The sequence below is a fragment of the Clinocottus analis genome, unplaced genomic scaffold, assembly GCF_023055335.1.
Source record: "Clinocottus analis isolate CAN_PGR_092001 unplaced genomic scaffold, fCliAna1.0.p SCAF_15, whole genome shotgun sequence".
In the NCBI taxonomy this organism is placed as follows: Eukaryota; Metazoa; Chordata; class Actinopteri; order Perciformes; family Cottidae; genus Clinocottus; species Clinocottus analis.
The window spans coordinates 1,899,317-1,924,737 of NW_027175876.1; the positions used below are offsets into that span (position 1 = coordinate 1,899,317).

The following is a 25,421-nucleotide window of genomic DNA, read 5'->3' on the forward strand; positions in this document are numbered from 1 at the left end:
AAAACATTACAATGGATTGCTCAACCTGCAAAAGGGGAAGATGTTTGTAATTACAGATTGGACGTTTTGTTGATAAACTCTCTTTCTTACTCATCGTCCACAAATAGGCAAGGACACTGTTTATATAGAGGCCGTCTGTCCATGATGTCATCTGCTCCTTTCATCTGGATCCCCGCGCAGTTGGAGCGATAAAGAGAAGCAGATGTAATTAATGAACGAAAAATTGGACATGGCAGTTTTGATTGACGGCCACTTTGTTCTACGATGGCCTCGTCAGCCAGACAAATGCTCCTAAATTGATCGCAGCGCGAGGCCTGGGCCGGCATGCACGTCTCGCTACTGTAGCTTAGTATTTATATTTGCAAAAAAACACAATACTGACATGAAAAAAAAATGTCTGCAGTACATTGCAATATAAAATGTCCGTTTATGGCCACTTGCTTTGACATTTATGTCACCGGCATGCACATAAGGGCTCTAAAAAGCCAAATTGGATGTGTGGCCCACTTCGTACCCCCGCCGTGTAGAAGAGCACAACCTTGTTGTATCACACAAATCGTCTAGAAACCATATTTGGTGAGCAAATCACAGATTGGGTCATATGCCTAATTGTGGACATGTGGAACGCATTACTTCTGCTGTCATTATGCAGCTTACGGCAGGCTGCATCTCAGGTCGAGCAGAACATAGAAGATCATTTATAAGTAGACGCTCACACAGACTGTAAACAAACAGGCACCTTTCTGGAAAAACTCGACTCTTAAAATGTTCCTCATGACGGGGGATCCTTGTGATATACCCAAATAAAGCCATGATGTACACTAAGAACAGAATCCTGAACGCATACCGTAAAATGAATGAAAACCAGACCTTTAGCATGCTTTCACGCTGTATAACGGCATGAAGCCGCGAATGCTTTAGCATTTTTGCATCAGGAGCATGTTTCACACGGCGTTCACGAGGAATGTGGCGTCCGGATTGTTTCCATCATTCATGACAAGAATGCCTGAGCGTCAAGCTTCAAGCATCAAGCCGTGAGGGTAAAACACACGGCCCTGGACCGACTTCCTCCATCTGGATTTTGCTCGGCGCCGCTTTGCAAAAGGTGGGAGCGGATATTCGAGGTACGACGAGGAAGGGACGGCAGACGAGACAGTCAACTCAGACCACCTCGATGTGCCACGACCATCTGCTGCCGAGTCTTTGTCGATGTTGCCTTGGAGACAAGAGCAAACGAAGAACAAGGTATTTCTGTCGTTGAGCGACCCCCCCACGTCTCCCGTCACCCTCTGTTTGAAGTGGCAGCTCAGATGGATTGAACACCTGGATACCAAACAGAGCAACACGAGTTGTTCAGATCCCCTTAATGCAAAGATCCAAATCAAGCCACGATCTGTGATATGTTATGAGGCCACGCGTGAAAAACACAAAGGCAGTGTCCTTACCTGCAATGCACGAGTGCACATATGCCTGCTGGGTGTGTGTTTGTCTGTCTGTCTGTCTGGGTGTGTGTGTGTGTGTGTGTGTGTGTGTGAGAAACACCATACTCTGTCTCCTTGAGGAGGCGGCAGCCGCTGACACAGAGCAGGCATGATACTGCAGATGGCTCAGCATATTCCCATTCCTGGACACAACAGGCTCCGCTGGGCTCCCCACAGGGAAGACTAATTGCATACACAAGCAGGTTTGTTGCAAAACACTGAAAATGAACGGCGTCATAAAAAAACCCCATTGTATACAGTGTACATAACGGCCTTTCGCCGGCACACAGTCACACACACACACGCAAACACAGTGTATGCGGTTCACAGCTTTTTACTCCACATCTTGATTGCACATCATGACGTGGTTGGAAAGAAGATCATGTGAGATCATGTGAGATGCAGGAGACAATGGCGTCCTTCATTGACCTCGTCCACACGACATTTTGAGCCAAAGCCCAGTCAGACGTGTGAAAGATCAACCGCTGTAGTCGATTGCTTCAGGCAGAACACTTTGTGTGTTTCAATTTGAAGTAATCGCAGTTAACTAAAATACCTGAATAAATGCAGGGGACTGTACGCGAGCTCACCCACCATTACGGCTCAATACCAACACTCCCCAACTGTCCTCTTCAGAGAAACAGGAAACTCCCGGCGTGGAATATGAACCTGTGGTCGGCTTTGGAGCGCAGCGCTCCTTAAACACTGACTAGCGAGCTGGGACGTTCTCCTCTGATTGCCTTCAGCACACCGAGTCCCTTCACAAATCATTGAGCAGCACCGCGAAGCACCTGCCAGCAACCTGCCAGCAACCTGCCAGCAACCTGCCATACATGTACACGACCCGAGCACATGGGCTACACACACACACACACACACACACACACACACAGACACACAGCTGCCGGCGTGAGCGGCTCACGTTGAAAGCAGATGGCTCCTCAGACGGGTCATTAATGAGAGCCGGCGTGGAGGCTGTGTTTGCCGCCGGGGCTATTTTTGGGACGTCGTGTTGTGCGTTATTTAGGGATGAAAGTTGCGTCGGTGACTCTATTTCTGTGTTTGTGTTAAGTGGGAGGTCGCCAACAGGCCCCGGAGAGAGAAAAGAGAGAGCGACATTTAGAGTAATTGGCTCCCCGTCCAGTCTGACAATATTCCACGGCAGGCCTATTAATAATTACACGACGCGTGAAGGGCGGCCTTTGACCTGAGCTCAACGGATTTGGTTACCGCAGCTTTTAAAGAATCTGTAGAGGCATAGTGACACTTGTTGATTCCCCCGGTCAACATGAAGTACCTGAAGGGGATTTACTGAGATAAAAATAACGTTCATTACACTCTTCATGGCCAAAATCCAATTGAAAACAGTCAGGCCATCTGCATATAGACTGTCTGAGGTCTCTGTTTTGTCACTCCATGTAATTACGATGCTGTAAACCAGACACATCATTTACTTTAACCCCGCGTTCTTTTAATTCAGACCGAAGATGACACGCTGATTGTACTTATCTCTGCAATCCTGTTAATCTCTTTTTATTTTGTTATCTCAACGTGACCATCTGTTGCTGCTGGGGTGTGTCGTGGGTCTACACAGGAAGGTTACAGCATATGTCACTTCCTGTGAGAAATGAAAGCACAACTCAACATGCACCAGTTTAGGTATTTATCTGGAGAGAAAGGTATTTTTGTACACTTGAAAAGCCTGTATAGCTTCCTGTTATTAACGCTGCCGCTCAAAGGTTTGGGTGCTCCTGACACACGGTTGGTTTGTTACAGTCAGACGAGAAGACGACTGCATGCGAAAGCATGAAATTGTTTTTCATGCTTTTTAGCTTGTAGAAAGTCCTCTCCACAAGTATATGTCATGAAGAGTTTGTAGTAAGTGGTGTACACAGAGAACAAGACACTGGGAGGAAAATGATTCATAATCTCCCCTAGCGTGTAACGCTGAGGGGGACATGGACTAAAGTTTTAATCGTTTCATTCTTTTTGTATTTTAAATGTAAAAAACACATTTGGCATCTGAATCATACTCTCATTGTCTCCGTTAAAATCTTTATAGACGAAAAGAAGAAAAACATCAAAATAACAAATGACTCCAAACTTTCTAACAGCAGTGTGTACGTCTCAGTGTGCTTCGTGCTAACTTCCTGTTAATCATCTGTATGTATTGTTTCCACACATTTTTGGCACACAAAAGTTATCACCGGCGCATGAAAACAAAACTGATCGCACCCAATCAAAGATATTTACCGTGTATATTAAATGCATCGCGTGAGAAAAACATCAGCGAAGCAACGTGAATATCTGTCCACCAGGTTTTCACTGTTTCAAGCAAACATAAGGTCCCTCTGTACCTGCTCTTCTCTTTCTCACACACCCACACACACACACACACACACACACACACACACATACTTGTAATCCTGGACCGATGGGGACCTCTTTTAGGAGGTGCCGCATGGGGACCTCGATTTCTAAATTGAATACCAGCATACTTTATACACACACACACACACACACACACACACACACACACACACACACACACACACACACACACACACACACACACACACACACACACACACACACACAGTAGGAGAGAGAGCAATGCGTTCAATGCAGAGCCTCCATTAATTACATCTGTGAGAGTGAATCATTACTGCTGCACTCGTCCCTCCCTCTGCACAACTTCTCCGCCGAATGCAAACACCGGCCTCGGGGCTCTCTGTAATTATTCGCACATTGTCCGAGGCGGAGGGAAACGCTCTGTGCGACGGATTCTGAGAAGCTCACAATCGCCTGGGAGCTGAATGTCACTCTGCACGCTGCTGCTTTTTTTTTATTTTTTTTTTTTAATTTTTTTTAACGACACTGTTTAAAAACGGGCTCCATGACAACCGGGCTACTTTCTGAGCCGTGACTCCGGCCCATCCAGCCATTCCTAAAGTGCCTTTGTGTGTGTGTCAATAGTGGATGTTGTTCGACAGGAAATGCCTGTGAGGATGATCATTTGGATCAAAAGACAGAGTTTTTGGTGGAAAAGTGTGGAAAACAACAGTGACGATGGTGATGGATCGAGTCCTCGGTTTGAGAGACGTGTCATGATGGCCTTTGTGTAATTTACATGATATTTCCATAACACATCATGTGCATGCCAACATTGATAAACCCAAAGCTCCCAGAGAGGAAAAGCTTAAAGGAAAAGTTATGTTTTTTTAAATAAATGCACTTTTCACTTTACAAAGTTAGATGAGAAGCTTGATGCCCCTCTCGTGTCTTTCTGGTGAATGTAAAGCTACAGCCAGCTACCCGTTAGCTTAGCATAAAGACTGGAAACGGTGGAGGGGGGAAACTAGCCTAGCTTCGGCCCAAAGGTAACAATATGACGACCTGAAACAGCACCTCTGAATTTCCCTCATTAACATATTTCTCTACTTATATATAATGCTAGTGTATACAATAATATAGTATGCAACATGAAAATCTTCCATCTTTAAAAAAAAAAAAATACAATTACACTCTTTTTATCAAACTCTCCACCAGAAAGTGTATTTACCAAAATGATAAACTATTCCTTCAACCCCAAATAATGAAATAGTAAATATATAACGGGGCGTACTGTATTACAACCACACATTCATAACTGCAAAAAAACTGTAGTTAACCTACAGACCTAATTCTGTGCAACTCTGCACCTGCCAGTTGAACCTTTAAACACACATTAGTACAAAGATGGTGAGAAAGAGTTTGAGGGTCTCGGACTCTGAGCCTTTAAGATGTAAAGTGGCACCGTCTCTAAAATCCCCAGCTCAGCGGAAACAACTGTGGGCAGAGAGCGATGACTCGAGACCTCGCTATGTGACAGTTAGTGTAGGTGTGGTTGTTAACAGAAACACAGTCGGTGCTAGCCCACTTACATGCACGACTTCGGGGGAAACAGGTGAATATTTCCGTGGGTTAGTTTGTGTGTGTGAGTTTGTGTTGTCTTTCTTGAAACATGAGTTCACGAGTCGCCGTCTGCCTCCTGCGGAGATGCACGTGGTCCGTGTGTGTGTGCGACGGTTTCCTGGTTCTGTTGAAGAGCTGAAGTGAGATTAAAATCAAAAGAGGAACGCCTGACTAAACACATGACACAGGAACCGCCAATGAGCTCCATTGAAAAAGTTGTGTGTGAAACCGCCCCCCTTCAAAAAACAGCAACACACAATGGCAGCGCACAAACGCTGCAGGTCTGCTCGGGCCTTCATTCAAATGCAACACTTCCGTAGTAAGCTTTCAATGAGTGGGTGTGTGTGTGTGGCGGCGGGGGGGGGGGGGGGGGACTCGCATACGAAGTTGATGATGAAGAGGAACTGAAAGACATAACTCATTCATCGAGCGTCAGAGTAAGTTTTACTGTAACTTCTCCGCTGGCAGCCGACTCTCCTGACGCAGGTTTTTCTTTTTGGCAAAAAAAAAAAAGAAAAGAAAAACCCGCCGTGGAGTTTAAGGTCGCGGTGACAGCGCTGCGACAGTTCTTGAATCGTCGACCTTTTTACTGAGGGCCGCGGGGTTTGAGCCTGACAGCGTTTGACACCAGCCAATGTCTGCGCAGTGGCTACAAAAAGGCCTCTCTGACACGAGAGCGCCATGATTCACCGGGCCCGGCGCTGACGTTGCAAAACTGTGTCCCAAAAAAAAAAAAAAAAAAAAAAAAGGCGTTAGTAGATTATACATTCATTTCCACATCCACAACGGAAGCCGTGAGTGGAGAAATCAGAAGCAAACAAGATGGTACTTGACACAGCGAAAGGCACTGCCCTCAACTGTTCAAATAAAAGTGGGCTTCGTCACAATAGGGCCATTTGAAAGCGATGCTTTTTACTCTCTCTTCCCCCCCCCAAAAAAAGCAGTGGGATCGAGCAGTTTCAGGAGAGATAAAGGGCCTCGTGGCCCTGGCGCGTCTATCTGCATGTCCTAGTCCTTCACGCTGGACTCGTGCACGGTGCTGCTTTCCAAACAGCAACAGGTCAAACTTCAGATAGGCAGCGACAGAACAAACACCACATGAGCAAACTGAGCAAATACGGAGAGGGAGAGAACAAGCATTCCTCCACTGTGACTCTCCTGAACACGACTCCAGGGACACGTTAGGGGGGGGAGAAAGTAATGCCTTTAAAATGTTACATTTTCAGGATATTTGAGTGATTACAATGCTTCCTCATGCAGAAATAGACACAAACCTGCACTAGAATTAGAGCGCTGCCTGCTCGTCTTTACAGTTCAACCTGACACTTCCTCTAGCGCCATGACCTCTATGACTTCCATGACAACTACTTGTCTTCTTTCAAGCGTTTCCTGACCCCACACAGTGATGTCATTGCCCACAATGTCACATCCGCCTCTCCTGACTCGTGCGGAGGGGAAGCCGACCGAAGACACGCAGCTTCTTTCCTTCTACTCTCGCGGCTCGGGTACACGGGGAACTCTAAAGCAGCGATACACAGCGGGGAGGGGGGGTGGGGGGGTTAAACAAATTAAACATGAAAGGATTTTAAAAAAAATACATTTTAAATTGTGACCTGATCTCAAGTCTGCCCCTCCATGACGACGCATGTATATCCCCCCCAGAGGGGCAAGATGCCAGGCGGGCAGGGACCCATTGTGAGGCTGTCAAACACAACCTCAGCAGTTACACAAGCTGCAAGACACTCATCAGCTTCTCACTGACCCAGATTTACTCTCCTTATGAGGAAATTCTCCCCACAATGGAAGATTTATATCGCGCTGACGATATGAATCTTGTTGGAAATGTGTCATTTCCATTTAACGGCACCTTTTTTTCCCCAATAGTTTCAGCTTTTTGACTTTCACCCCTCTGTGGTAAAATATCTGGACCATCTCCTCTTTACCGCTTTAATTTGCTTTCTCTGTGTAGAAAATGTCAAAAGCCACCCGAGGAGCGTCAAAGCGTGGTTTACCTGACAATCAGGGCTCTGAAACTGGAGATCTCATCACTTATTCACAGCCAAATGACTCACATGTGCAGAAAGCTAACGCTACGACTGGTCCGTCTTTCAACAGCCTGAACTCTCGCTTCCTTCTTCTTTTTTCACAAGCGTAACTCTTTCAGAAGTGAATCGTTATTGAAAAGGCAGTTACTTCCGTTCTGATCTGGATATATTTTTTTTTATTATTTCATCAGCATAGCAACAAAAAAAAAGGAACAAAATAATAAAACAGAGATCTATGAATTATAAACAGAGATTTGATGTGAGTCTGTCGGACCTTAACAGGAGATCGATGATGATGGTGATGGGTAAAGAAATGAAGAAGAGCATGGTTGCAGTCATTGTAGCACCTACATTGGAGACGGTGGGAGGGTGAGGGGGGGTTGGGGAACTTCGTAAACATTTGCTGAGGTCCAAAAGTCAGTCACAGAAAATGTAAATGTGCACAGTCAGCTCGTTGTGACCACTCCCTCTCCCAAAGGGCAAACTCAGCCGTTGAGAACACACCTTCTGCCGCAGTAGCGGTCTTGATTTTTGGGGCCACCTGTAACCCGGGTCCCTCTGAAGGCAGCTGAAACTACAAATACTCAACAGTAATGGAAGCACTGGGAGAAACAAAAGGTGGCCAGTAATAAGACTAGTGGTAACAAATTCAGAATCTGAAACAACAAAAATATATATCCATATCAAGTGTGTGTGTGTGTGTGTGTGTGTGTGTGTGTGTGTGTGTATCCAGCGTCCACAAAGTGTCTTTCAAAACGAACCGCCACACTGGACATGAGTACGAACACATTTCCTCAACCTTTCCAATACAATCTATTTTCAAACTTTTTTGTGTGTGTGTGTGTTTTCTCTTCTCGAGGTTCCTCATAATACACATTCGTTCAAAAATGACGGCGGCAGTTTGAGCCGTGAAAAGTGATATGCTGATGTCGGCCGTGGTTCCTGGAGTTTCGCATCCTTTTGGATATGCAGCTGGGTCATGAATACTGGATAAGAGCTAAGCGAGGGCTAAAACGTATACAAGTGCGTCCCAAAAAACCCTAAAAACAAAATTATACCAACAAAAAAAAAAAGCGTATTGTATCATTAAACAGTGCTGATTATACAGAAAGTGAACCAAAAAGAAGAAAAGATAGAAAGCTACCCAAAAAAAATAAATTGTCTTTTCTTTAAATGAAATCTGGGGTTACATTGAAGTCGTCATTATCAAAAAGAAAATTAAACAAAAATATAATTGCTGCTCTCTTTGATATACACTCAGTAGAGAGGTCGTGGTATTAATTGCTTCAGATTGCATTTTTTTTTAAACTCATGTTTTCATTCTCAGCTACTTTATTTTTAATTTTTTTTTTTTTTGCATCCAAGTGTCCAGGCTGGTGATGGGAGCAACATTAAGATTTGTAATTTGAGGTGAGCCAGGTCAGGCCCTCGTATAGTCCATCCCCTGTTGTCGCGCACGAGGGCTGAACGTACCAATTCCTATCTCGGATCCGGGTCAGGCCCAGCTTCTCCTGGATCTCGTGGGGCTTCATGGCGTCGGGGAGGTCTTGTTTGTTGGCGAAGATCAGGATGATGGCGTCCCTCATCTCACGGTCGTTGATGATCCGGTGGAGCTCCTGCTTCGCCTCGTCGATCCGGTCCCTGTCGGCACAGTCCACCACGAAAATGAGCCCCTGGGTGCCCGTGTAGTAATGTCTCCACAGGGGCCGGATCTTGTCCTGCCCTCCGACGTCCCACACGTTGAACTTCACATTCTTGTATGTGACGGTCTCCACGTTGAAGCCCACGGTGGGGATGGTGGTGACCGACTGTCCCAGCTTCAGCTTGTACAGGACGGTGGTTTTACCGGCGGCGTCAAGTCCAAGCATCAATATTCTCATCTCCTTGTTGCCAAAGATCTTTGAGATCACTTTGCCCATCTTGTTTGCTGTGCATAAATACTTTGGAAGAGGAAAAAAATGGCTTCTCTTATGAGAAAGTTGCTTTTGTTTTTATATATACACAACTTGAGAAGCTACAGTCTCAGTGCTGGTGGGATGGGTGAGAAAGCCCTCCACGTGACGACACACGAGTGTCAACACTCACTCCAAAAAGGCGGTGACTTTCACGTTAGTGCAGTTGGATAACGGACCACTGCAATTAGCTGCTGTAGGATAATCTGAACCCGAGCATTCAATGGGAGCAGTGTGTGTCCTCGTAGAATTGGGTGGGGATATATTTTCATGATCCACTGCCCTCCGATGCAGGAAGAAACAATATCACATCCCCTTCTCGTGTCAAAACTAGCACGTTGAGCACAGACTTCCGTTTAAAAAAATCCACATTGCAAGTCTTTCTCCGCCGTGAAAAAGCCGTTTAGTCCCCAACGTGGACTTGATACAAAGTAGCGTTCTTCTTTTCTTTCTTCTTCCGTACAGATCAGGCCCTGTCCGGCCCGGGGTTCCCACTTCCTCCTCGGCTGCCGGCTGTCCACACTTGCCCTGAGCCAATCCCAGTCGATGGATTTTCAAAAAAAGCACGGTGGTGGTGGTGGTGGTTTGTGTGTTTTTTTTCTTTCTTTCTTTCGTTTTTTTTTCCTGATCAAAACACACCCAAACGTAAGATCCCCGGTTCGTTTCTGCGGCGGGACATCCAGAAGGAAGCGCTTTTCAAAAAGGTCATTGATTCATCCGACTTTCTTCCTCTACCCCCTGTGACACAAGAGCGGTTCAGAGAAGGGAGGGGTGTTAGTAACGCACAGAGGACAACTTTGGATCCGACTAAAAGACTCTCTCCGCGGGCGGAGAGGCGGAACAAAAAGCGAAAGAAGACGGGGAGGCGGGATACGTACCTCACGTCTGCGGCAATCATCCCCCAGTCCCCCGGCCGTTTCTCCCCTCTCTTGCCGCTCTCTGTCTCTCTCTCTCTCTCTCTCTTCCTCCCTCTCTGTCTCTCTCTTCCTCAGCCGTTCAGTTACGGCGGTGCTGTGTTACCGGAAAAGGTGCGGACCCAGATCAGCCGCCACTTCCTCTACACTGCTCACACACACACTGGTGCTGCGTTCAGGGACTCATCGTGAGCTCGGCGATCCTAAAACGCAAAAAATAGATATATATCATCTGACTATAAGCTGCCCTCTCATGGTTATATTTGATCTGTTTTGGTTCTTCGTGTTATATATATTTTTAATCCTTATATCATTGTGATGATGCTAACTATCACATGTATTGATGCACGTGTTACTCAATAATTTCAACATTTTGTGCTTTATTATTTTATAGAGGTTTATGTGTTTTGATTGGTCTGATGATATCTTACATGAACATAATATACAAGTGAGATATAAAAAAGTTTGGTTAATTCACATTTAAGATCTTTTGTATTTCTTTACTTTTCAAAGATCCTCTCACTAGTTTAAAAACATTATCTTGTAAATCAAACCACATCCAAGCAGTCCCGATAAGGGTAAACCCTAACCCTCTTTAACATCAGGGTAACAACTCCAGCAGATTTACTTCCATCTTTTCCTCTGACTCTTACATCCCCAGGAATTTTTTCAAACACCCATGCACATCTTTTTTTTCCTTTTACAATACACTTTCTACTTTTATTTTGTAATGCATACTTGTTCTAACGTACTGTTATCTGTTGTCGTTTATCATATTTTCTATTTCATTTAAATTATTTTATTGTTTTATTCGACGTCTATGTTAGAGTCAAGTTCCTTGTATTTGCAAAGTACATGGGCAATAAATTATTCGGATTTGTGCCACATACAGACTAGCATGTCACGTCAGAACACATATTGAGTTACTTACACTTTGACAGCTGGCTGATAATCAAATAATCAGGTAAAATTTTGAATTAGCTTTGTTAACCTGCATAATTAATCATTTAAACCGCATTCAATAAATACATTAATTATAACTTAATAAATGTACAATATTTAAACACAGGAAACATCTTAAGTCAAGGGTAGGCACTCAAATTACAAGATTTACGACTGTACATAAATGCACCATACGCCATTTCGCATGCGCGCTTGAAAGCGGCTGAACTGCAGACTGGCCCAGTAGCTGTAGCGGTGACGCCATTTGAGCTTTCTTTATGAATTAAATCGCCTCTAATACTGCGTCTGCCACATTGTTTGAATAAAGAGCTGTGCGTATGAAACAGATGCCAGGGTTTAGTGGGCCTAGCGATCTCAAAAGGGGGGGGGGGGGTTACAGCCGGGTCTTTCCGACATGTCTGAATCATTCATTCAAAACCGGTTCCAGTGTGATTACGTGGAGGTTGTGAGTCTGTGATTGTGAGCGGAAGGGCATGGGGAACCACCTTCTTATAACCAGTCTCTGGGAGCCACGGTGTCGCACACTGCAGCGAGCAGCCTATTATTTGAGACATGCTTATTAAAAACTTGATTAAAAAATACAATTAACAGGACATAGCATGACCCGTATGTAGCATTAAGGTACGATCGGCCCATGTGAGCAATAACACAATCCATAAAATACTGATTTCAGTCAGATGATATATCATGATTAAAACAAAACTACTGGTTTGAGTAGAGATAAATATGCTGCCCATCGCCACTGTGAAAAACCTTTAATAATGTAAATTCAGTGTCATTATTACCATGTGGAATATGTTAAATTATGCATGCAGATATATAAATGTAAGTCTTTATGAAGTCGTCTACCAATCCTTCATAACCGTTGACTTTAGAAGTCATTCTCACGAACAATATCAACATATTAACTGTCATGATGTACACTGAATTCCTTAGTTAACCAGTAGACACGTGTACGTCCTTAATTGTTCCGCATTCATATTCTTGTGAGTCGTCTTTGAAACTTTATTCTAACGTTCTCGCCGCAGTCAGTCACACGTGGGCGGGGCCCTTACACCGCGCATGCGCACACTGTTTCTCGGTTCTTCCTCTAAGATAAGTATGGTGGGCGAAGCGCGCCTGGCCATTGTAGGTTAAATTAAGTGACTTCGAAAGCTGCACATAAGTTTGCAAGGTTGACCGAAATCCCATGGAAGACACAGGTAAGACCCTTAAACGTATATTTATCAATGAATTGGTGCGCGGCGACGACTCTCGGGGCAATTTAGGAGCGAGCTAACGTGGACGAGCCGCCGGGTGCCGACTATCAACTGGAGACGGAGGCAACTACGTAGCACGTTGTGGTTGATCTAGTTGGCTTAAGGTGGACGAAATTGAGAGTCAATCGATTGTTGTTGGGTGGACTTTGTTAACACCACGACACACGACCTCGTATAAATTAAATTAGTAACGTTAGATAAGATTAACTAGTTAACTAATCATACTCTATTTCCCGTCCAACGGTTAAACCTATGGTCGGCTGGTATGCTTTTCAGGAATTAGACGCCAGTCAGGGCCCAACTTCTGGTTGAACTTTGACTGTGCAAACATTCTACCGGGTGCAACATGGCCTCGCACGGTCACCAACGGCTAAAGGCTAACGTTTCGATGCAGACGGAAACGACGTCACTAACACGAACGTTAAGTCGGTTAACGTTTACCGTTTAAGTTTAGGATTTAAGGCCACGCGGACAACATAGCGTTGCATTATTGTTTTTGTTTTGTGAGTTGACGTCGAAGCTAGAGCTAATGTTTGAACACGGAAATGCTGTGTTGCAACAGCCGCGGCTTCCAGCGAGCTGACATTTTTTTTATTTAAAAAAAAACAAACTTAATTCTGACTAATTTTTAATTAATTATACTTACTTTTAAAAAAAATCAACAAATATTAAAACTATTCCATTTACAAATGCCCACTGCGTTTTACAACTGTTTTTCTTTAAAAAAAAAAATAGTTGCAGATATTTCTATTTATTGACTCTTGTTGTAATAATCCATCCTGCTTTTCAACAGATCTGCATCTTTCCGACGACACTATTACTGGAATGCTGGACACTGAGTCCCCTGTCATGGAGAGCAATGGGGATGCCTTTCTGCCTGACCTTCCTGTTATAGGCCAAACTTCTGACTGGTCCCCTGACCAGGTTACTCCAGAACCAATGAACAACATCTTGCCCGAGGACTCTGATGCGTCCCAGGATGCTCCACTGCAACAGCGGTCTCCAAACGAGGAGATGGATTCCACTGAGCTGAGTTCTGTGGAGAAGGCTGTTGAACAGTTTCAGATTGCCAATGCTCAGCTCTTCCAAATTGAGCAGCCGCCACCTCCACCGCTACCTGCTGAAGAAGAAGAACGGCCACAACAGCCGGCTGAACAAAAAACAGAGTCTGAAGAATCTGAACTAGACGGCCCGGAGATGACCGTCAGGCCAGAAGCTGATGGCAGTCAAGGTAGTCTAAATGATTATTCATTTGTTGCTTTGTATCCAATATATATTAGGTCTCCTTACATGGCAACAATAGATAGATATATTTATGTGGAAAATGTTAAAATTTAGCATTGACCATGAGATGGTTTACAACATAAATGCAATCCAACTAATTAAACTGATTTATTACCAATGCCTTGCTTTATCTTCCACGTATTAAACCTTTGGGATTTCTTGTTTACTTATCCAGGTGGGACTGAGGCACCACAGGAGACCGATGATGGCATGGAGCTGGAAGAAGCACCCAAAGAGAGCCCACCAGAACCAACTGTTCTTTTAGAGCCAGAGCCGAGTGAGTTGGAAAAACTCTTCAAAGGATGTGAGGACAACCCAGAAGACTTCAATGGCTGGGTCTACTTGTTGCAGTTTGTGGAACAAGAGGTAAGAGAAAACATGCAGTTTATTCAGATATGTTTTTATGTTACTAAGATTAAACAGTAGGATTACTATACGAAATGGTAAATCATCTTTTTGTTGTTTGCCTCTCTTTCAGAATGACCTTTCGGCTGTGAGACGCTCATTTGATGCATTCTTCCTACGTTATCCCTACTGCTATGGCTACTGGAAGAAGTATGCTGATATTGAGAAAAAGCACGAGAATATCCAGGTTGCAGAAGAGGTAAATATAAATGTCCTATGGACACACATTCATTCTTTTCTGTAGTTTAGTCTTTGAGGCTACATGACTTAAGACCATGTAGTTCAAACAGCAACTGTTATTAGTCAGGCATGAAACATGAAATGAATACAGTAAAATGAGTCCAGCCAATGACAGGCTTCTTTTGGTCTCTGTTAAGGTATACAGAAGAGGCTTGCAGGCCATCCCTCTCAGTGTGGATCTGTGGCTCCATTACCTAACCTACATCAAAGAGAACTCAGACCTGACTGACCCAGAGACTGAGGGACGCATTAGAGCGTAAGTAAAAGACTCAATATCATTATATAATATTTTTTTCCCTCGTGTTATGTAACTCTTCCATATATGACAACAAATGTGTTAATCTCCCTATTTCTTTAAGCAATTTAGGTTTACCCAAATATTTGAGACAACAAAAAGTTGACAATCTTTCCTGTTTTCTACCATCAGGGCCTTCGAACACTCGGTGCTTGCAGCAGGCACAGACTTTCGCTCGGACCGTCTGTGGGAGTCCTATATCGCTTGGGAGACGGAGCAGGAGAAATTGGCTAACGTCACCGCCATCTATGACCGAGTCTTGGGAATCCCAACCCAGCTGTATTCCACGCACTTCCAGAGGTAGAGGAAAAACTGTATAAAACTCTGGTTGCAGTAATGTTGTCCTTCTATCGGTTCCTTTTTTATAGTCAAGAGATGGATGTCCGTTGTCCTAGAAATATAATTATCCTGTAGCTTTGTAAGATTGAGTATTCTAAGCCTCACCAATTATATATTTTCTATTATACTAACTGAACATCAAGAAGCCCGAAAGATGCAACATGTATTCGTGTAAAAGTTGTCGCCGACCTTCCCGTGAGTCATTTTGACTCGAATTACACCTACGTGTAAAAGTATTTTAAACTTTTCTTTGAGTGATCTTATATACCTGTTTTTAATCTTTGCAGGTTCAAAGATCATGTGCAGAACAACAACCCCAAGCACTACTTGTCGGAAGAGGAGTTTGTTCAGCTGAGGCTCGAGCTCTCAAAAGCCAGCCTATTGGCGATGATTGGCGAGGTTGAGGAGACGCCCATTACTGCTCAGGACGAGTTGCCACCTGGTACAGATGATCTCGTGGACCCTGCCAAGGTATGCATCCATTTGCAGGGAAGACACATTTACAAAAAAGCACTGCTTTCAGGGGTTGGCAGGAGCCTGCCCGTTCTCCATGAGATGGCAAGCTTTGTTCAGGTGTGAAGAGGTGTCTTTATGTCAGCAGCCAAGCCAATGAATGCCAAGGTGGATTCAAGTTGGCATCCACTCAGGGAATCGCCCTAAAACTAAAAGGATCAACTGAGGCCCCGGCACCTGCACCCACTGGCTGATATGCAGGGTGCATACATTCCTCTCCCCCTCCCCAGGCTTCTTGTCTGTGGCAAGCTCATGGTGATGTAAATCCTCGGCTGCAGGACTCGCAGTTTCTACATCAAGTGGAGAATGTGATCTGGCAAGAATACTCGTGGGTGTTGACCATGTTTTTTTTTTTTGTGTGTCTCTATGTAGAGGGTGACCGAGATTGAGAACATGCGCCACAAGGTGATCGAGGTGCGGCAGGAAGTGTTCAACCACAACGAACATGAAGTCAGCAAGCGCTGGGCCTTCGAAGAAGGGGTACGTGTCTCGTTTTCTCAACTGCTATGTTAATTGTTGGAAAAAGTGTTGCCTTTCTATCCTTTAACAATGATAAACATTTATATTTCTTTCCTTCTTTTTTTTTTTTTAGATTAAGAGACCATACTTCCATGTCAAAGCCCTAGAGAAGACCCAGCTCAACAACTGGAAGGAGTACTTGGACTTTGAAATTGAAAATGGGATCCCTGAACGCGTGGTTGTTCTTTTTGAACGATGCCTCATCGCTTGTGCACTCTACGAAGAGTTCTGGACCAAGGTAACGTGGCCTTGAACCTCTCTCTCACTCCCGCTGCTACCCTGCACTTCCCCCACCAACGATGATATCAGATCGACACAGTAAATCGTCCTGCACTCTCTTTGCGTGTAACGTTGATATTTGACTGTATCTGTTGTATTAGGGGATGGCCAGCTTGCCACACAAGATTTGACTGCAGCATTTGCCAACTACTACGTTGCATCTTCTTCGTCTCCCACTACCTTACAGAATCTTATCTAATTGGTTCCATGAAGGTGCTGATGGGTTTACACAGAAAATTTCTAAAAACGATCTTGTCAATGAAGAAATTCAGTATCTGTAACTGAAAATGTAGCTTTAAAATGTGTTGTCTCTTTTGCCTTTCTCCTCTATTCTTCTCCTCTGTTCTCCTCTGTTCTTTTTCTCCTACATTCTTTCCAACTCGCTCTGTTTTTCACTCTATAAAGTATGCAAAATATCTAGAGGGCTACAGCATTGACGGCGTGAGACATGTCTACAAGAAGGCGGCTACCATCCACATGCCCAAGAAACCAACCATCCATCTGCTGTGGGCCGCTTTTGAAGAGCAGCAAGGTGAGTGTAACTCTAAAAACCAGCATGCAAGTTGAACACGGAGACATCCCATCAGAATCTCCTTGGTAATTGGACTATGGTTATGAATAAATGACCTCTTAGGGTTTGACTATGTGAACATAACTGGCTAATATCATTTGACTTGTGTTACGTCGCGCTGACAGTATTCTGCTTTTCTTCCCCCCCCCCCAGGGAATGTGGAGGAGGCGCGTAGCATCCTGAAGTCCCTGGAGGAGTCCGTCCCGGGTCTGGCCATGGTGCGTCTCCGGAGGGTCAGCCTTGAGCGTCGCCACGGAAACTTGGAGGAGGCGGAGGCTCTGTTGCGGGAGGCCATGGACTCTGCGAAGAATGCTACTGAGACATCGTTCTATGCTGTGAAGTTGGCCCGGCAGATGATGAAGGTGCAGAGAAGTCTGAGCAAGGCCAGGAAAGTGCTGCTGGATGCCATCGAGAAAGATCAGGTGAGAACTGATGCCGAGATCAGTCAGCGAGGCCTAGACACCAACAAACTAACAAAATCATTAAATCACCTCATCTGAATAAGTGCTTCAAGAAATGGGCGTCTTCACATCTTTGGCTGTATTACACTAGTTGTGGGATGCACACTAATATATTTTTGTGGTTTTACAGACGAGTCCAAAACTCTTTCTCAACCTGCTTGAGCTGGAATACAGCGGGGATGTGATCCAGAACGAGGTGGAGATCTTGGCGTGTTTCGACCGAGCCCTGAAGAGCCAGATGCCCCTTGAATCCCGCCTCCTCTTCTGCCAGCGCAAGGTCGAGTTCCTCGAGGACTTTGGCAGTGACATCAATGTGTGAGTTTTCTTGTTACTTTTAGAGACATAGTAATAGTAGAAGTTGTGCTTTGTTCCTTTTGTCATGTTTGACGTTGAGTATTGTATCTTTTTTATAGGCTCGTGGCCGCATATGAGGAACACCAGAAGCTCCAGAAAGAAAGCGAAACCTCAAAGAGGAAGGCCGAGAACGGGTATGACAGGTGGATAATGGAACAGGGCTCGGGGTCACATCAACACACTATTTTCACTAGTTCAGTACCTTTTTCAAAACATGCCTGCTCAGAACAGGCCAAGTGTTGCAGCTTGCAGCTTTCTCGAAAACCACTCGTACATTTCACACGTTGCATCTTTGTCACCTTTTTTCCCCCCCATGAGTTTCAATGCCAGGAAGTTTAATAGTTTGTCTTTAGAAAAAAACGTTTCGATTGAAGTGAAGAAACTTCTGGTAATGTTTCATTGAGCATCCATGTGACATTAACAGACTTTGTCCAGCATGTGGCAGCAAGAGGACGTGCTGGACTCAGTCCACAGAGACCTGAAGCCCCACCCCTCTTCTGCACAGAAGTGAATAATATCGAATGTGTCCAAATTGCCCCACATTCGTGACGGCAAATGGTCAAATTCTGAAGAATTTGACCAGCCAAATGTGAAGGAGATCAAATTAACCACTTCTATAATATTTAATAGACGAAAAATTCTTTCTTCATAAGTTGTCTTTTGAGTAACTCTCAAATCAAGAATAAGATCATTTGCAGTTTGGTCATTAAGTGACAGGGACTGGCACTAAACTCGAGGATGTAACAGTCTTCCTTTCTTGGTGAACTACTGAACAAAGGGATTTTATTAACTTGAAACTTTTCGTCTCCAGCTCTCAGGAGCCCGACGCAAAGAGACAGCGCGTGGACGACGACACCTCGGGTGACCCCAACGCAGTGACCGACGCTCATGCTAACAACTCTGCATACAACAGCTGGTACCAGGTGGGTTTCTTATCCGAGCAGTCGATGGCACTAGAATAGATTTCTTAATTTGTGTCGAACCAAGCATATATGCACATTTACAATTTTATATAAAGGATATTTTGATCAAAGGGAGACGATAAGTTGATGTTTTGTCTAAGCCTGTTACTTTCTTTCCTTTTTTAGCAACAATACGGCGGTTGGGGACAACAAAACTCCTGGGGACAGTACAACCAATATGCCCAATACAACCAGTACTACCCTCCTCCCCCAACATGATGGACAGAATCCCAACATTAAGATGGAGACTCGGAGGAAAGCATCCTTTCTGACCTGCCTACATGTCTAAACAGGGCTCCTTAACATGCTGTCAAAGGGGTTTTAATCCGACCACAGAAGCTGATTTATTCCTTTCTGCTTTCATGTGTGCTAATAAAACTCTGTAGCCAATTGGTTGGAATACAACACACAGGCCTCCCTGACAGTTATGTGGATCAGTCATGTTTAATTAAACAAAATAACCCATTCATTGCTACATTCATCTCCACCACCGGCTGTTTTTTTCGGGTTCTTTAATGCATGTTATTTGTGAAGGCAGATCTTTTTTTTTCTTGTGTGATTAAAGCTTTTTAATTCTTAGGCTGGATGATTTAGTTTGGTCTCTCTCTTTTGTGTTTTAAGACTTAAACTGATAAAGGAGGCATTCATTGCTGTTCCCCTGAGTCGTGTCCACCCACCTGAAAGATTTTTAATATGTTATGGTTATGTTTACATAACGAAAACAAAGAGTTCCTCCTTTTTTATTTTGACTTGATTTCATAATAAAGAGATTGATATCCTGAAGTCTTCCTGTTCCGTTGTTCATCCTTCAATTCCTTAAAGACAAAAGAATGTAGAAAGTATTTACAGGCATAAAACATTTTTTTATATATATCATTCCTATGATATATAATTCATATTCTGTTCCGAGTGCTCATTATCCTGTTACTTTATCCTAAAGTTAATCTATCGAACAGAAGTCTTATATTACGGTTCGAGCCACGTGATGAAACGAATCCATAATTTAAAAATAAAATAAAATGTGCAAATAATCCTTCCCGCCACAGCTCGCTCATAATGGCCTGTTTTAGCTTAATAATAAATGATTGTGTTCTGACCTGATGGGCTCTTTAGCTTTGTGATGTTTTAATGCGTCATGCGAGCTGTTACTGATTTAAAAACCGTAAAAGACAGATAATTGATCCTTAAGTCATTGAAGCAGCCTCCAAAACGTGGTAGGCGTGGCCACGGCTTCCGCCATCGCTGACGTAACTCCACACATGCGCAGTGTCAACCCTCCTACAGCCCTTTCTATGCCTAGTGTTGAACGACTAGCATCAAACGAGGTAAGGCCTGTGCGATTTAACTGAAAAACGCTAGTTAAGTGAAACTCAGGCATGTTTTTGGTAGCCGAATATATAACCTAAATAACCATTCATCTTAAGTTGTACTTTATTTGGAGAATAAAGTCACATGTCGTGGGTCTTTATGCGACTTTATGAAGCGCGTGTCCCATGCGGCTAGTCAAGCTAACGTAGCATTAGCATGGTAACGAGAGAGACGAGTCCAAGCTGCCGGCATGTTGCTTCGCAATGGTTCTTCCTTCTACCTCGTCGTTTTGTGACCGGATATACTTTCTTAATATATATCACCACGTTAAATTTAGTCAACTATCTCTTAGCTTAGCTTGTTAGCTTCCACACATGATTACAACGCCACAAGTGTATTTCCGCAGGAGCAACGCTGATAGTGACTGAAGTGGTTTGTCCCCTTTTTTGTGTTTTTCCCTCTTCCAGCATCAAGATGCAGCTCTTCTTGCGTGCCCAGAACACACACACCCTTGAGGTGACCGGACAGGAGACTGTTGGACAGATCAAGGTAAATACGTGTGTACAAGTTGGAGAGAAGTCACCAGATCTTGTCACAAGCTTCATTTGAATGCACTAAAAACAACACAAAAACTTATACTACTTACTTTCTAGCTTCATTATCAACTGTGACTATTTTTTTCCCCTTCTCCAAATATTGTTAGTGTTAAGTAGAAAATTAATACTTGACAACTTTATTGTCTAGCTGTTATTAACTGTAATTAAGTTGTCAAGTGTTGTGCTTAAGTGACCTACAATGTGGATGTATTTAGTTACCTTGCAGATTCAGATACTAAAAATGAATATCATCAATGCTGATTAATGTTAATGAATTAAACTACACAGCAGTATATATTTAAATAAGATCATTTTCGTGACAATCATAATCAGACCGTAATGTATATTCTTCTCAATCGGGCCATTCTACTTGTATTAGTATGAAGTTACAAGTAAATTGCAACTTCATATTGTATTTCATACAATAAACCATCGCTTATAGGTTGCGATAACCTTCCTTCTCTATTGGAAAAATACAGACGTATTGCTTTTTCTCTTCTTCACCTGCAAGGAAATATATACATTTCATCTGAAACTGTTCGTCTGTCGGCACACTTCGGGATTCGATGACTAAAACACTTGTTCTCCGGTGTGTCCCTCAGGCTCATGTCCAGGGTCTGGAGGGTCTCCTGGTAGAGGATCAGGTGCTGTTGCTCGCCGGATGCCCACTGGAGGATGAGGCCTCCCTGGCATCCTGCGGTGTCTCAGAACACTGCACCCTGGATGTAGCCGGCAGGCTGCTGGGAGGTCAGTACACAGATGCCACACACAATTTGGGATTATTTGACCAGTCATCTACTAAAAACACCGTGGGGACAGATATTAAAAGCCGTGTTTCTCTAGTACATTTAAATTGTGACTGAGCATGTGACACATCTTTATTTCTGAGTATACTGCTTGTTGTATGAGACCAGTCATGATACCCAAGCCCTTATTTGCCTGGTGACATTATGGTCTAAACAATTGGATAAGCTTTAGTTTGTCTGGGAAATGTCATCATGAAGACTTTCTTTCCCCCCTCAGGTAAGGTTCACGGCTCTCTGGCCCGTGCCGGAAAAGTGAGGGGACAGACACCCAAGGTAAGAGCTTATGCTTTTCTTCCTCCCCCAACCTCTTGGATTCAAGCATACATTATGATCTTGGAGAACTAACGGAGGCCTCTTCCTGTCATGTCGTCCAGGTTGAGAAGCAGGAGAAGAAAAAGAAGAGGACTGGCCGCGCCAAGCGTCGCATCCAGTACAACAGGCGCTTTGTGAACGTGGTGCCCACCTTCGGAAAGAAGAAGGGACCCAACGCCAACTCCTAAGTGCGCCATCTTCCTGAAGGAGAAACATGATCACCACCCATCTGTTTTTACGTCAAAAGTTATCCTGCTGTACAGAATAAAACTTTGGCTTGGACAAAATAAAACTGATTTTGTGGAGTCTCTTGTAATTAAAGTAGTGTCCTTACCATTTGCAGGTTTAGTTGACAAAGTATTAATAGTAAGAACAATACAACTACAGGGTATGGTATCTGCTGGTAGGTTCAGTTTTTATATTTGCCTTTGTTATATTAAACTCTGGAGATCGTTACCAGTTATCAGAGCAGATGAGTCTTTAATTTACAATGTGCCTTTATCTAAATTGGCTTCAGCTGTAAAGAGTTAAACTGAGTACTTGTAAATCTGAAAGCAGCACAAATGTAGTTCTACCGTTTTCCTTTTAGTCATGCGCATGAATTAAGTTGTACAGTTTTAAAATAACTAATCACTTAAAACACAATGACAACCATAATCTGGCCGAGTAGTAAAGCAGTCATTTAGCGGATCAGTGGTTCAAGCCTCGGAATCTTTTGAAGGGGAATAAACAGGCTTTCCAACAGTAAACTATTGCCAAGAAGCATTGTTACAATTGAGAAATAATCTAAACACAAATTACCAAACTGTTGGAAGTTTAAGTGACAACATACGTGTCAATTTAAAAGGTTCTGACTCTTCGGCACAATAATCCAGAATTGCTCCCGTAGCTGTGCCTACGGTGTATAAATGTTAGTCCTGATGGGTGGGTGCTGCATGGTAGCGTGTGAATGTGCATTGAGTGGTCGGAAGACAAGTAAATAAAATTGCTGCATTCAAGTCTCTGAAACAGGTTTATTAATCATTTACATTGTAGATGCAAAAGAAAAGACAGAATAAGGTTTCAGGGTGTCTTGTATATACAATATTGACAAACCATCACATCTTAACCAAAACGCTGTAATAACTGCCTGTTTCTAATAACGTGGGGGACGAAGGAGACAAAGGAGGAACAGAACGCTTCAATTGAAAAAAAAAATTACCATCTTAACTTCTTTACAGCAAGGCAATTCAATATTTTCTTCCCCTCTTAAACTGCGGTGCGTGCTGGCCAGCGAGCAGTGGGCAGCTAATCCACAGCCACCAACTCCACCTCGAAGATCAGCTTAGCGTTGGGTGGAACTCTGGGAGGAGAGGAGGTTAAGGACTAGACGGATGAACACATAACTTCAGTAGAGGAGACGCTCCCAAAAAAGGAGGCTTGCCACAACAATACCCAGAGCCGCACAGAATACCTGACAAACCTGCTCACGCGGGCTTAGTCGGGATTTTCCTTCACCGGAAATAAACTGTGTAGCACCGTGTTGTTTTGAAAACACACATTTTACAAAGTGAAGCGAAAAATCCAGCCAAAAAAAAGAGGATACTTTGCGTCGGGGAGACCCTTGCGTCCGTAGGCCCACTCGGGTTCAATCTCCACCCGGGCGGTTTCGCCCTTGCTCATGGTCAGAATGGCCTCGTCCCACTGCGAAGGCAAAAGGAGACAAAGTGTCACTCACACACAAACAGACACACAATTCAGATTGCAGAGCAAAACGCGAGTAAGATGCCTCACCCCTCTGATGACTCTGCCCATGCCGATTCTGAAGGTCAGTGGTTTGGTTTGCTTCTTCTTTCTTGCGGCTGCAGAGAGGGAACGGGTTTGAAACCCAAAGACGGGATGTTTTATAGGATATTCAATTATGACAAGGAAGGGCGAGTGATGGATTTTGGGTCATACTTGTGGGGATGTTGGTGTCGAAGACGGTTCCGTCCTCCAGGCAGCCGGTGTACCAGCAGCTCACGTTCTCGCCTTTCTTTGGAAAGTTGCTCTTGTCCCCCTTCTTCAGCACCGACTTGAAGTACTTGGGCGGCCCCTGAGAGAAGCGATGGAGGAGAGAAGAGGTTAGAAGTAGTATGGATATATGCAAAGTGCAAAAATCAGACAAAAATCTGACAGCCTCCTTCATACCTCGTCCACGACCTCGACGTCTTTGGGCTTTTCTTCAATTTTCACAGTCCGAACCTGCTCGGTCACTTCCTCAATTGGTTCTGTGCCTTTAAACCTCTGTAAATGGAAAACAAAAACACACACACACACACACACATGAATGGGTTTGTTAGCGACCCCAGACCGCGGCAATAAATCTGCGGGCTTTGATGTAAACTGCGCAACAAGACCATCACTTACTTTGCTCTCGAAGAGCTGATTGTAGGCGATAATAAGTTGCTCTTTCTTCGCCGTTTTAGCGACATTTTTAATGTTTCCCAGCAGCTTGTGTTCGTTGAGGAACTGAAAGGACAAATGCAAAAGGAAAAAAAGGGGGGAAAGTTAGCAGATGCACCGTCTCAACATCATCACGTGTGCCGCTGCGACTCAAATTCATGACGCGTTTTTTTTTTTTTTTTAAAGGCTAATTTACGCGGAATCCACGTTAAGCGGTAAAACGCGACGTGTTTCCGCTCCGGGTTTTGTGGAAATAACGAGATAACGAGCCGCGCGGGACCGTTGAACAGACCCCCCCACCCCCCCGCATTGTTGTGCTCGCTTTGCTGCACGATGCTGGAACACAGCAGCGATCCTGATGCGGCTACGCAGAGCTAACCACGCAGCGTGCCGCAGCTCAAGTGAGCCGTCATGTTTCATCTCGCGGATATGCAACTTTCACCCGCGACCGAAGTGACATGACAAACGTACCGAGTGTGCTGCATTGTCCTGGATGAACTTTATGATGTCTTTTTTGGGCAAATCATCACTTTTGAGCTGCTCATCGCTCCACTCCCGTGTTGGTTCATCCGCCATTTTGAGAGGCGAATTACTTAAGATTGTCCCTCCTGGCGCATCTTAAAACCTGTGCCCAAAACCGGAAAAAATGTTTTTTTTTAATTATTATGACTGTAATACCACTAATATGACTCTAGTGGTATTTGTTTCACAATATAATTGGATTTAACTCATATTATCAGGTGATATTCTTCATTATGCAGTAAGACCTTTTAAAAATAGCGAAGAGCTCATTACGAGACAAATTAACTTATTTAAGTCAAGTATTAAATTATTAAAACATCTACAGTATACAACGTAACTCTAAATGAGCATGTAGCCTTTTTTTAAATCCAGGATTTAAATCAGTATTTGAGCAAGATACGTCTCTCCAACCCGTGTGTCTGCCACCTAGTGGATAATTCTATAAATACACAAATACACGTTTCAATGAACTGAAAACAAATCACATAATAGAAGATTAAAAAAAGGAATATTTTACAAAAAAATGACCATTTATGAGTGACAAAGAATGACATTTCCTATCATTGTGAATTATATTTCTATCAAATCCAACTGAAAAATGTGAAATTATTTAAATGAAATATTTTCCTCCTTTTTTCACTGCAGTATACTAGACGCTCAAAT

General features: G+C 43.8%; 4 protein-coding genes across 5 annotated transcripts; 2 read left to right on the top strand and 2 right to left on the bottom strand.

Moving 5' to 3' along the window:
• Positions 1 to 7,639: 7,639 nt before the first annotated feature.
• On the bottom strand, positions 7,640 to 10,494 carry arf6a (ADP-ribosylation factor 6a). Its single transcript, XM_068576955.1, has 2 exons — positions 10,311 to 10,494; positions 7,640 to 10,170 (listed from the first exon to the last, which is right to left on the bottom strand). The coding sequence occupies exon 2, from the start codon at positions 9,397 to 9,399 to the stop codon at positions 8,872 to 8,874; it is 528 nt and encodes a 175-aa protein (XP_068433056.1). The 5' UTR covers positions 9,400 to 10,170; positions 10,311 to 10,494; the 3' UTR covers positions 7,640 to 8,871.
• Positions 10,495 to 12,355: 1,861 nt separating this feature from the next.
• prpf39 (PRP39 pre-mRNA processing factor 39 homolog (yeast)) lies at positions 12,356 to 19,573 on the top strand. Of its 2 annotated transcripts, none has more exons than XM_068577244.1 (15): positions 12,356 to 12,511; positions 13,362 to 13,799; positions 14,028 to 14,218; positions 14,331 to 14,456; positions 14,635 to 14,753; positions 14,925 to 15,092; positions 15,419 to 15,602; positions 16,017 to 16,124; positions 16,237 to 16,401; positions 16,848 to 16,974; positions 17,167 to 17,435; positions 17,605 to 17,789; positions 17,888 to 17,971; positions 18,640 to 18,751; positions 18,917 to 19,573. In XM_068577244.1, exons 1-15 carry the CDS (start codon positions 12,499 to 12,501, stop codon positions 19,007 to 19,009), a joined length of 2,382 nt encoding a protein of 793 aa, XP_068433345.1. In that variant the 5' UTR covers positions 12,356 to 12,498; the 3' UTR covers positions 19,010 to 19,573. The 2 variants fall into 2 exon arrangements, with proteins under 2 accessions (XP_068433345.1, XP_068433346.1); XM_068577245.1 differs by having other exon boundaries at positions 17,888 to 17,962.
• A 429-nt stretch (positions 19,574 to 20,002) lies between these two features.
• faua (FAU ubiquitin like and ribosomal protein S30 fusion a) lies at positions 20,003 to 22,104 on the top strand. Its single transcript, XM_068577139.1, has 5 exons — positions 20,003 to 20,115; positions 20,566 to 20,647; positions 21,297 to 21,441; positions 21,718 to 21,773; positions 21,875 to 22,104. The coding sequence occupies exons 2-5, from the start codon at positions 20,573 to 20,575 to the stop codon at positions 21,998 to 22,000; spliced, it is 402 nt and encodes a 133-aa protein (XP_068433240.1). The 5' UTR covers positions 20,003 to 20,115; positions 20,566 to 20,572; the 3' UTR covers positions 22,001 to 22,104.
• Positions 22,105 to 22,805: 701 nt separating this feature from the next.
• fkbp3 (FKBP prolyl isomerase 3) lies at positions 22,806 to 24,827 on the bottom strand. The gene is made up of 7 exons (XM_068577144.1): positions 24,708 to 24,827; positions 24,201 to 24,302; positions 23,982 to 24,077; positions 23,751 to 23,886; positions 23,586 to 23,653; positions 23,398 to 23,495; positions 22,806 to 23,154 (listed from the first exon to the last, which is right to left on the bottom strand). The coding sequence occupies exons 1-7, from the start codon at positions 24,810 to 24,812 to the stop codon at positions 23,100 to 23,102; spliced, it is 660 nt and encodes a 219-aa protein (XP_068433245.1). The 5' UTR covers positions 24,813 to 24,827; the 3' UTR covers positions 22,806 to 23,099.
• Between the last annotated feature and the right edge of the window lie 594 nt (positions 24,828 to 25,421).

Coding starts and splice junctions, on each gene's coding strand:
- arf6a (XM_068576955.1), bottom strand. CDS start 9,399: ATGGGCAAAGTGATCTCAAAGATCTTTGGCAACAAGGAGATGAGAATA.
- prpf39 (XM_068577244.1), top strand. Junction 14,457..14,634: donor ATATCCAGGTTGCAGAAGAG/GTAAATATAAAT, acceptor GTCTCTGTTAAG/GTATACAGAAGAGGCTTGCA. Junction 15,603..16,016: donor ATCTCGTGGACCCTGCCAAG/GTATGCATCCAT, acceptor GTCTCTATGTAG/AGGGTGACCGAGATTGAGAA.
- faua (XM_068577139.1), top strand. CDS start 20,573: ATGCAGCTCTTCTTGCGTGCCCAGAACACACACACCCTTGAGGTGACC. Junction 20,648..21,296: donor AGACTGTTGGACAGATCAAG/GTAAATACGTGT, acceptor TGTGTCCCTCAG/GCTCATGTCCAGGGTCTGGA. Junction 21,442..21,717: donor AGCCGGCAGGCTGCTGGGAG/GTCAGTACACAG, acceptor TTCCCCCCTCAG/GTAAGGTTCACGGCTCTCTG.
- fkbp3 (XM_068577144.1), bottom strand. CDS start 24,812: ATGGCGGATGAACCAACACGGGAGTGGAGCGATGAGCAGCTCAAAAGT. Junction 24,303..24,707: donor AGGACAATGCAGCACACTCG/GTACGTTTGTCA, acceptor TTGTCCTTTCAG/TTCCTCAACGAACACAAGCT. Junction 23,155..23,397: donor AAGGGTCTCCCCGACGCAAA/GTATCCTCTTTT, acceptor CTCTCCTCCCAG/AGTTCCACCCAACGCTAAGC.